The 11,224-nt window shown below is 40.4% G+C and overlaps 1 protein-coding gene and 1 pseudogene across 4 annotated transcripts in view; one reads left to right on the forward strand and one right to left on the reverse strand.

The window, feature by feature from the left end:
* Window positions 1–11,224, forward strand: part of SMARCA1 (SWI/SNF related, matrix associated, actin dependent regulator of chromatin, subfamily a, member 1) — a 78,961-nt gene that overhangs the window by 45,596 nt on the left and 22,141 nt on the right. For all 4 annotated transcript variants that reach the window (XM_008572396.1, XM_008572395.1, XM_008572394.1 and 1 more), the window contains one exon: window positions 5,491–5,613. In XM_008572396.1, the coding sequence (XP_008570618.1) occupies window positions 5,491–5,613 (123 nt within the window). The remainder of the gene's footprint in view (window positions 1–5,490; window positions 5,614–11,224) is intronic.
* Window positions 8,459–10,765, reverse strand: LOC103590203 (annotated as a pseudogene).

The following is an 11,224-nucleotide window of genomic DNA, read 5'->3' on the forward strand; positions in this document are numbered from 1 at the left end:
AGAGGTTGAGTAATTTGCTCAAGATCATACAAGTTATAAGTGGTGAAGTGTGATCAGTTTAATTTTTAAAAGATAACTCTGGCTGTGATGCAGAAAATGGTGAGTTTAACAAGGGAGAACAGCCAGGATGCTGTTGAAGTATCAGAAAGAGGGAAGATCGTGGCAACGTGGGTGGTGGTGGTGGAAGGAAAACTGAGCCTCTACTACTCTACTCCTGGCCTTGTGCTCTCTTCAGCCCTGTCCTGAATTGCCTCTGTATTGTCTTGAGACGTGCCTTGATTCTCCCTATGCATACTTAGCTGAGGATTTACAAGACAAATAAGCATACATTCTGGATGTTGGTTCTTTCTGAACCTTGTCTCTTCCATTCTTTACCAAGAACTATGGACTGGAGCTGAGGTGGGTTCTTTAATTGATTGGGTTTTGTGTTTGAGTTTAGAGTGTAGATGGATTACATGGAATGTTAATCATCTGTAAAATCTTTCTTTCAAGGATGGTGTGATACATAACTGTTAGACATATCTTCTCAAAGGATATCTAGCACTGGCTTCCTCTCCATACTTCCAGAAAATTCACTGGGGCCACAAAGTGAATGGAGCACTAGTTTATTCTCAGATGAACAAAACTGCTGTAGTGACGTTACTTGGCATTCTGTGTATACAGTCAGATTCTCAAAAAGTGACTGCTTCCCGTTTTCTGCTTAAATAATTGTTAGCCAAGGGGAGATAAGTATTGCCTATCGCTGGGGGCCCTGTGATTCCTGGTAATGTTTTATCTATTTTGAGCCCCCAAAGTCTTATTCTGTAGTGATTTGGGTGGGGCTGGTGAGGCACTTAGTCAAGAATGTTTTCCTTGAGGGCCTGCTTATTTGCACTTTTATTTTCTGTTTTCTCTCCCTCCCTTTCCCCGTCCATATTCAGCACAAGGTCACAGCAGTATTGCTGACAATAAGATCTGGAGTTAAAAAGTTTTGTCTTATTTGAGGATGAAAGAAGTATTTGTTTTGTCCTAGCCATTTGGTAGATAGCAGTGAGTATGTATCAATTCTTCCCACTATCTAAGCTTTGACCTTGTTGCATGTTAGTATATTCAGAAGCTTCATTGTTCTTGCAATTTAAAGGAGTTTTTAATGCATCTAATTACTTGTTCACTAAAATCTTTACATTGGAAGAGGATGATTTAATTGAAATCTCAATTGTAGCATTAAAAATCCACAGTATGTGGAAGTTCTGTTGAATCTAAGACCTGGAGTTGAGAGAGTTCTGCCATATTTGAAGCTGAAGAAAGCATTCTAACATTTATCCCCAATAAAAGATTCTTTAGGGAAAAATATAAACATTTGACAGATGGAGGAAGTTCAATAATCTTTGTGAGTTTTAGTAATGTGTCATTGAGGGCCACCTATTTTGCAGTGGTAGAACTAAAATACGGTGAGCTGATTTCAGGTTACTGCTTTATTTTGTGCTCTGTCACATTTAATTCAGTATTTCATATTTCTGTGAAATGCTTGCTAGACTCCTAAGAAACATGTATTAGTCCAGTTTTGTGTTGCTCTAACAGAATACCTGAGACTGGGTAGCTTATAAAGAAAAGAGATTTATTTGGCTTACGATTCTCGGACAGCTGCTTCTGGCACGGGCCTGAAGCTGCTTCTATTCATGGAGGAAAGTGGCAGGCAGCCGGCGGTACAAGCAGACGACATGGCGAGAGGAAGCAAGAGAGAGACAGAGAGGAGGTGCCAGTGTCTTTTAAACAGCCAGCTCTGGCGGGAACTAATAGAGTGAGAACTCACTCATTACTCTCCTCACCTAGGGAGAGCACTAATCCATACATGAGGGATCTGCCCCAATGATTCAAACTGTCATACTGGGGATCAGATTTCCACGAGTTCTGGGAGGACAATACATCCAAACTCCATCAAAACAAGACCAAAAAATTTTTTTCACTATTTCATGGAACACAGTTCTTATTCACGAATTCTTTAGGGTCTGACTAGAAATCCAAATAATAATTGAGATGTTTCCTTTTGGAAGATAGCTTTTTATGTATTGTGTTGCTGGGGACCATAGTAAGACAGAGTATGAGTACTTCAGATGCCTTCTAGGTGTCTGTTCAGTACTGTTGTTCTATAATTTGTCTACTTAATTCTTAAAGAGCACTTTGAAATCATTCCGGGAAGTATAATGCTGTTAAAAACCTCATGAGGTAAAAAATGAATGTCGTTTTAAAATGATGAATATTAAAGAGGAGATTTGTTTTGTGGGAGGAGATAGAGGAATTTAGGAATTTTGAGTCATTTCTAATTCAAAATACTTTAGCAGCTATGTATTTCTAGAATTAAAATAGTGAACATAGCACTGATGAAGTCATTCTTAATTTTGCTGTGTTAAATAATGTGAAGAGTGGATGTCAAAGAAATTGTCTGCAGTGAATCCTAAAATCTAATGGTATTATACGATATTCTGATTTTGCCTTTATTAGAAGTTCAAAGAGGAAATTTTTAGTATTGTGGAAATCTGCATGGGAATAAATATTTTATCTTATTTTGTGTGGTTATATTATCTATTTTATGTCATAAATTATATATTTATAAAATGCTTCATTTTGTTAAAATATAGTTTGTTGGACACAGAAATTTTGAAGATGTTTGATACAGAAGTAGCTTAAGATCAGAGGTTTTTCTCAATTAAAATTAAAATTTGAAGTCAAAGTAATTTCACATACCAGCAATTTAAGGGGTCTTTTAAGCTTTTAAAACTATGTAGTTTTTCCTAAACATATTATTATGAAGAATTTCAAACATTTAAATATGTTGAAATAATTGTATACTGAATACCTATATATATACACACCACATATATTCTACAGTATACATTGTACTGTATTTGCTTTTTCACCCACTTTTCTTTTTATCCAGTCCTCCATCGTATGGATATCTATTTTATTTTTTACGCATTTCAAAACTGCAGACATAAATACATTTTACTCGGAAACACTTCAACATGTATATCATTAGGCAGAGTTCAAAATTTATTTATGATTTCTGTTTTAAGGTAAAATTTACATAGAGTGAAGTGTATAATCTTAATTAAAGTGTATCGTTCAGTGTATTTTGACAAATGGATACACCTATATAACCTAAACCCCTATAAAAATAAAGAATATTACTGTCATCTCAGAAAAGTGCCTCTTCCCAGTGAATCCCCTCATATGCCCTCCTCAGAGGCAACCATTGTTCTGGTATTTTCCTCCATAGATGAGGGTATTTTTGTGGTTCCAGAATTTTATATAAACGGAATCATACTTTTTGCGTAAGGTTTCGTTCACTAAGCATAATGGTTAGCGATTCAACCATGTTGTCCCATGTCTCAGTGGTTTCTTCCTTTCTATTGCTGAGCATTATTCCATTATATGGCTAGACCACAGCTTGCTTATCCATTCTCTTGTTGATGGACATCTGGGCTGTCTTCCAGGTTTTGGCTATTATGAATAAAGCTGCTGTGCACATTCATGTAAAAGTCTTTGTATAGGTATGTTTTCATTTCTTTGGGTAAATACTTAAGAATGAAAATGCTGGTGTGCCTATAATTTTCAAATTGAATTTAGCTATTGAAAATGTTATTTTTAATAATGCTTATCACTGGACTACATTTAATTTTTAAGTTACACCTTTTTTCCCCCTACTTCTTGCTACCATCCTAGGCCAGGTGATCATACCTCATTTCTAGATTATGACAGTTTAGCAGGTTCTCTTGCCTCTAGTCACTTCCCCACTTCAGTTCATCCACAACAAGTCTTCAAGGTGAAAGCACTATGTTATGGCACTTTACTCCCTTCTTCAAAAGTCTCCAGTGCCTACTGTGTAATTTCAAGGCCTTCTAAATCTGTTTCCACCTGGGCTTGTTTTTTATCCCTTCTCAACATAATCCCTATATACACCTTCCTACATTTCTGCCATCATGCTTTTATGCATACCACTCCAGCCTAGAATATTCTTTCCTCCTCTCCATCTTCCCAAATCTTAAGGTACAGCTTAAAATTCCACAACTCCTTGTAGGAAAGGACCATGCCTAATACTACTTTTATATTCTAATCAGTGCTTATCATAGCGCTATGAACATAATAGACATTTAATCAAAATGTACTAATTTGGTTGTCTGGCACTGATGATCACAAGTGAATCTGCTTTTTCAGTATTTCTTTTTAATGGCCAGTTAGAAGGTTTTATATTTGAAGAACTATTGGATGCAATAGTTTTTAAGAAACATTTATTTTTAAATTACAATGATATAGTGCCAAACTCTATGAAATATGTATAACAATGAGAAAAATGTCCTCTAATATGTATTGTAATTACATTGTAGTAAAACCATGCCTATCTGATACCCCGAGGACATTAGTCATTTATGATATATGTGCATTCCAAACAGCAGAAGGCTTCTTGCCAACACTTTTATTTTCATGTTTAATGGAAAGCTATGAAATGTACTACATGTGTTCTCTACCTGCCCTCTTAAATCAATGGGCTGCATCGTAGCTGCAGATGCAGGTTTTAGGCTGAGAGACTTAGTTTGTCCCTCCATACAGTGATTACTGCCCCATACTGCTGTTTCCTTTTTTTTCTTTATTATCCTGTCACTTCTTCCAGACTTTCCATTTTATATGAAAATGCTCTTCCTTCACATACTCTGGACAATAAAAGCACTCCTTTTGCATGTTGAACTGATCTGAGTTGTATGGAATCTTTATGTGCATTGCCACTTCTCTACCCTGTTCTATATTGCTGGAGAATAGGGGCTCTTTTTTTACTGCCATACTTTTTGTTTATTCTGTGGATTACAGAATCATAAGGATATGCTTTGTTCCACAGGATAATCAAATCTAGAATATAATGTGGCATTTATTTATTTATTTTTAAAATTTTTATTTTGTCAATATACAATGTAGTTGGTTATTATGGCCCATCACCGAAACCTCCCTCCCTCCTCCCTCTCCCCCCTCCCACCCAAGAATGTCCTTTCCGTTTGCTTGTTGTAACAACTTCAAAAGATTGTAGTTGTTATATCTTCTTCTCCCCCCTCCCCCGGACTTCTTTTTTGTGTGTGTATGTGAGTGAATTAATTAATTTATTTTTAGCTTCCACCAATAAGTGAGAACATGTGGTATTTCTTTTTCTCTGCCTGACTCGTTTCACTTAATATTATTCTCTCAAGGTCCATCCATGTTGTTGCAAATGGCAGTATTGATGATAATGTGGCATTTATTTACCAGTGGGTTTTAACTCTGAAATACTAGATGGCACAAGAATGGTTTTTATTTTGGTAGTATGGTAGCAGAAATGTGGAGAGGACCATGTGTCATTGTGTCATTCTGGTTATGACTTCATATTGTTTACTGTTGAAATAACTCTAAAGATTGATATGTATATATAAACCCTAAATAATTAAATTTTCTCTTCAGTGTACTCATAGCTCATCTCTTGATTTGTAGGTCCCAAGGAATCCCGATGTCCCAAATCCAGCCCTGGCTCAGAGAGAAGAGCAAAAAAAGATTGATGGAGCTGAACCTCTTACACCAGAAGAGACTGAAGAAAAGGAGAGACTTCTCACACAGGTAAAATATTTTAAGTGGCTGAAATAATTCTAGTCAACCAATAGAAAAAAGAAAATATAGGTCATACTTACTTTTTATTGTATTGGCCTAGTATCCTGATTTGACACACCAGCAAAACTCAGGGCTATTTTACAAACACACCTTGAGACCAAATATCCCTATTTTAAAAAATTCCTTTTAAAGAATACTCTTTTGGAAATATTGGAAAATACATATATGTAAAATATAAATGTCAATTATTAGAAATATGATTTGCATTTAACCAATTATAAGGTTAGTGAATACACATTTAAATTTTGATAGAAAATAATTACTAACAAATTCTTGAAAATTTAAATTTCTTTTGTTGATTGATGTGAATTGTCCTCTGAAACTATACTCTACTAATCTTGTATTTATGGAATAATTTCATAATTTTCAAAATTCTTTTTTTCCTTTCTTAGAAAGAACTTTAATACAGTGATGAGAGATTGCTTAAAATTTTTAAAGGTGATCATTGTATAATTACAAACTAACAGTTATTAAATAGAGAGGGTTCCCATTTGAACAAAAGATTAATGCATTGCAAGTCATTGTTAATGATTTTTTTGTGTCATATTTCCAAAATAAACTATAGAAGATAAAAGTTTCAGCATAATAGACTCTTGCAAAATAATAAACAAAAATGTGTACTGTATGACACCGTAAGATTTATTTATTCGGCAATTTTTTTTGAACAATTTTCAAGGCACAGTAGTAGGAAATTCTCCACATTAATTATTGAAATGTAGTTTTATGTTTACATGTTTTTATTATATAGGTCTTTTCTTTGTTATAACGTGCAATTTTATTGAATGAATTTTCACAAAATACATTTATAAGTTTTTGAGCCAAATGCCTAGAAGTCATAAAGTTTAGTTTGAAAATATAATTGCAGTTGGCTGAATATTAGGTCTTACTACAGAACAAAATAAAACATTTAAATATTCATGACTTATTTTCAAAATTTATTTCCATAACACAAAAATAAAGTTATGGCCTTAGAGTACTACATAGCTTGTCGTATACTGTGAATATACAGTCTTAACTGAGATAGGGCTTTAGTTTGTAGGTAGAAGTATAATCAATTGTTTGCCCCTCCTAGTAGTTGACTTTATTTTTAATTATCTTTCTATGCTGCCCTAAATAACTATTCTTTAAAAAAAAATCCATGGCAGTACAAAGGAACAAAATGTGGGGTCATCTGAAATTTTCAATAGTTACAAGCCAGAGATAGAGTTTTGCAGTGTCTAGGTATCACATTTATGTGGGTTGGGAAATGGGTGGAAAACAAATTCTTGGTCATGCAATTTCACAGACATGCTAATAATGCCAAAGAGATTTAAAACACTGGCGAAACTTTTTTTTTTTTTTTTTTTTGTACAATTGTTTATACAAATTCAACAGTGGTAAAACTGTATCAGGGAAGGTTTAGGCAACACCACCTTACAACAATGGTGCTTAAGAAAGAATGCAGAACTTTACAACCAGTAAATAGCCATGTCACAAACCTAAATGAGATCTCAACTAACACTTAAAGGAAAGGAAAAAGGAAAAGAAAGGCTATGTGGGAGCATTTATTCTACCTCTTGACTCACTGTATAAATTAGGTCTACATAGAGTACAAGAGCTCATGTTGGAACAAAATCCTCCTGAGTGCAAATGCTGAAGTCTGAATTTTAAAATTTTGAGAAAAAGGTGAATTCAGTATGGAGGAAACTTGGCAAAGTGTCTTACTTTGACTACAATTTTCATATATCCATAACATGCTCATGTAACTTTTTGACGTACAAAGCAGGCTGTCCACTTCCGGTTACATATGCCATTAAGTGGAAGGGCTTAGCTCACTTTGTCAGATAAGTTCTCTCCTACCTAAAAGAAATCAGGGAAGTTGGCAATCTCAAATTCAACAATGGTAAAACTGTATCAGGGAAGGTTTAGGAAACACCACCTTACAACAACAGTGCTTAAGAACGAAAGCAGAGCTTTACAACTAGTAAACAGCCATGTCACAAACCTAAATGTGAACTCAACTGACACTTAAAGGAGAGGAAAAAGGAAAAGAAAGGCTGTGTGGGGGCATTTATTCTACCTATGGAGGAAACTTGACAAAGTATCTTACTTCGACTACAATTTACATATATCCACAACATGCTCATGTAACTTCTGAACGTACAAAGCAGGCTGTCCACTTCCAGTTACATATGCCATTAAGTGGAAGGGCTTAGCTCACTTTGTCAGATAAGTTCTCTCGTACCTAAAAGAAATCAGGGAATTTGGCAATCTGAAAACAATGAAAAAAACACTGATATGCATTCAAACCTTGCATAAATAACTTTAAACTATTTGTTACAAAATTACTTCTACATAATGTAACAAAAATAACAAAAAAATGTGTCAAGATGGCAGCAGATGTGGTGTGTGGTTCACTTTATGTCAACACCAAAAACCTCACAGTTGCAAGGAATGAGGTGTACAAAATAACACCGCCAACGACAATAACTCCTAAGCTCACACTTCGATAATAGAATTTCACCAAAGTCAACCCTCCTCTCCGATGGGAATGTTTTCTTATACAGGCTGCCTTAGAAATGGTCCAGAAAGCAGTGCAGTTATGATTCAGAATGACCAAAGGAAAGTGTTCAGCTCACTCATCCCCAAAACAGGTAGTTGAACAGTTTCTCCTCTGGCAAGACTTGCAAAATGGAATAGTTCTTTGGTTTGTTGTTCCAAGTTCCAAATGGAAAAGGAAAACCCTGGTTTTTGTAAAGTCTTTCCCTCTCTCCAGCCATGTCTCCCACCCTATATTTACATACTTGTCCTTGGACTAATTCAGTTTTTGCAGGCATTTTTCTTCCACTTGTCCAAACTGGACACTTGGAGTCATTTTGGCTATGAACTGCTCACAGGCTTCCTTGGTGACTTGCCTGCAGTACCTCAGGTCAATATGACAGATATTTCTACAGCGTTTGAAGAAGGACAGGCACTGATCAGTGATCTTACTGCAGCCTGACAGGTTGATCTTGGTTAAGAAGTCTCGGGTGTTGGTGCCTACAGCTGTGAGCAGGTTGATGGACTGGTCAGTGATGTGGTTACAGTAACTAAGGTTGAGCTTGGACAGCAGGGGCATATGGTGGATGATGAGCTGCAGGGAGGCGTCTGTGATGTCTAGACCTGCCAGGTTCAGCTCCATGATGTTCCGGAGCTTGCTTCGATTGTCCATCTGACCTGGCCTGTTATCCGTGGGCGGGGACAGGAGATCCTGCATCTCGGCATTCTTTAGTCCTTCTACCCACTGGATATCCAGGGTTAGGAGCAACGGACAACTGGAACTACAGAGGGCTGAGACTGCAACCCATGAGCAGCCCGACAGCATCAAGTGTCGGAGCCCAGGCAACCGGTTGATGAGCCAGCTCAGCTGCTTCCTGGAAATATTGGTCCAGCTGAGATTGAGGAAGACAGGCTGTCGCCGGACAATGCCACTCAGCATCAGGGGCGTGACAGGCTTGCAGTGGCTCAGGTCCATGTGGGTCCACAACTGCTTAGTGCAGCACCAGCGGTTCCAGGTCCTGCAGACCCGCATGCAGACACACAGGTCTTGTTGGTTGAGGTAGCTGAAGACGTTCATCCACATGTCCCTGTGCATGATGTGGGTCACCCCGTCTTCTAGGGGCAGCAAGTTGGGTGGGGGCGTAATGCGGGGTGGCCGGATCACATGGGGCTCCATCTGGATGCACATGGATGAGGACATGGAGGGCAGGGGCCTGGAGGTGGCGAGGGGCAGGCCTTGCAGGCCAGGCCCCAGCTGGTGACACATCTCACTGGGAGTGCCCTGGAGACCCTTGCTGAAACTGTGGGGGTGCTCACAGAAGCGCCGAGGCCGCTTGGGCTCCTTGTTCTTGCTCTTGTGCTCCGACTCAACCGGCTGGTGGTTCTCGTCGTCTAGGCTACTCTCTGTTTTCTGGATCTTGTGGTGAAGCTCCTTCCTTGACTTCTTGCTCAGCTCCTTGTTGGGAAACTGCTGTTTCAGGCGTGTCTTCACCTTGGCCTCCCGGCCCTCGGCCCCCTCAGTGCTGGGCCTGGCAGTGGGTGAGCTGGACTGTGAGTGGTCGCTCTCTCTGGTCTTGGAGGGCACCTCAGGCAGATTGTCCTCTGGATTGTGTATGAAGTGCTGGAGGGGCTTGTTGGCCAGCGCCTTCCGATTCTCGGTGTTCTTCTGGGATTGCTGCTTTTCCTTGAAAAGCTTATCTTCATTTTCAGGTTTTAGCAGCTTCTGGAAGTAAGTGAGACCGGATCTCCACCAGGGGCTGAGGGTGCTGCCTTGAGGGGACCTCGGCGAGAGTTGAGAGGAGGAACTGGGTGATGTTTGAAGTGTCAAGGCTCGCTCACGTCCCTTCAGCTCCCACGGCTTCTTGTGCTCCCACTTCCTCAGATGAGCATCGTCAGCCTTTGGGTGCTGTAAGCCAACCAGGGGCATCTTTCTGGGGTGCTCTTCTGAGCTGGGCCCGGGCGCCTCCTCACACTCACTCCCCTCAGCAGGCTTCCGCCCTTCCATCTTCTGGTTTGTCTTTGGCTCCTCGAGCAGGGTGCTGGGCAGTTTTGAAGCATATTTAAAGCCAGGGCCATCCCTTTGTTTCCTGGTGTGGTAACACTTCGGACACTCCCAGGAGTTCGGAAGCTTGCTATTGATCACATACTCTGACTCCTCAATCTTCAGGCATTCAGGGTGGATGATTTTGGTGCAGACGCAGCACTCCATGAGCGTGAGGTTAAACTTGTCTTCCTCCGCTTCCACTGTGTCTTCCTTCCCCACCTCGCCACACAAGAAGCACACGGTGGTTTGGGCCAGAATTGGCGCCAGGCACTGTCGCCTCACGCAGCTTTGCTTCATCCGCCCGGGACCCCCAAACTTCTTCATGTCCTTGCAATAGCGGCACTGCCCGCAGTCAGTCAGCACGCAGGCCTCACACTGGCGGCACCGCATCCGGCGCCGGTGAACTCTGGCCGTTGGCCGGATGGAGGCCACTTTCTTTAGTGTGGCCTGGCTCACCTTCCTCTTGGGCCGACCAAAGGTCTGGTTCTGGTCCGGCTCTGATTCATAGTTATCGTCCTTGGAACTGACGGGCGTGGCCATATCTGGTGGTGGGCCCACGCTCCCGCACACTGACAGGGCTGGAACTCCGCCGCTGTCGCCCGCTCGACCGGAGTAGGCACGGCTCGCCTCGCCTCGCCTCGGCTCGGCTCGGCTCGGCTCGGCTCGCTCTTCCAAGAGCTTCCCCTGTGCTTGGAATCGGGTTCCGAGGCTGGCTGCCATTTGGCGACCTACAGCGGACTTGCGTGAACACTTTCTCGTTGGCTTCTCACCCTATGCGGTGGGCAGGTCAGGGATATTCTAGTTCTACAGGCGAGAGAAGTAAGCTGTCGGAGAGGTTGCGTGTCTCTCCATAGCACCACGTGCCAGGGTTTTGAAAGCGGGTTTTAACAGTGGCTCCTGGCAGACCAGGCTGTTTCGCTGTGTAGCATTAGCTCAGTCGTCACACCGTTCTGAGCTTATTTACTCATCGGTGACATGGGGACAGTAATAGCCACCTTG

Source organism: Galeopterus variegatus, unplaced genomic scaffold (genome assembly GCF_000696425.1).
Source record: "Galeopterus variegatus unplaced genomic scaffold, G_variegatus-3.0.2 Scaffold779, whole genome shotgun sequence".
Classification (NCBI taxonomy): Eukaryota; Metazoa; Chordata; class Mammalia; order Dermoptera; family Cynocephalidae; genus Galeopterus; species Galeopterus variegatus.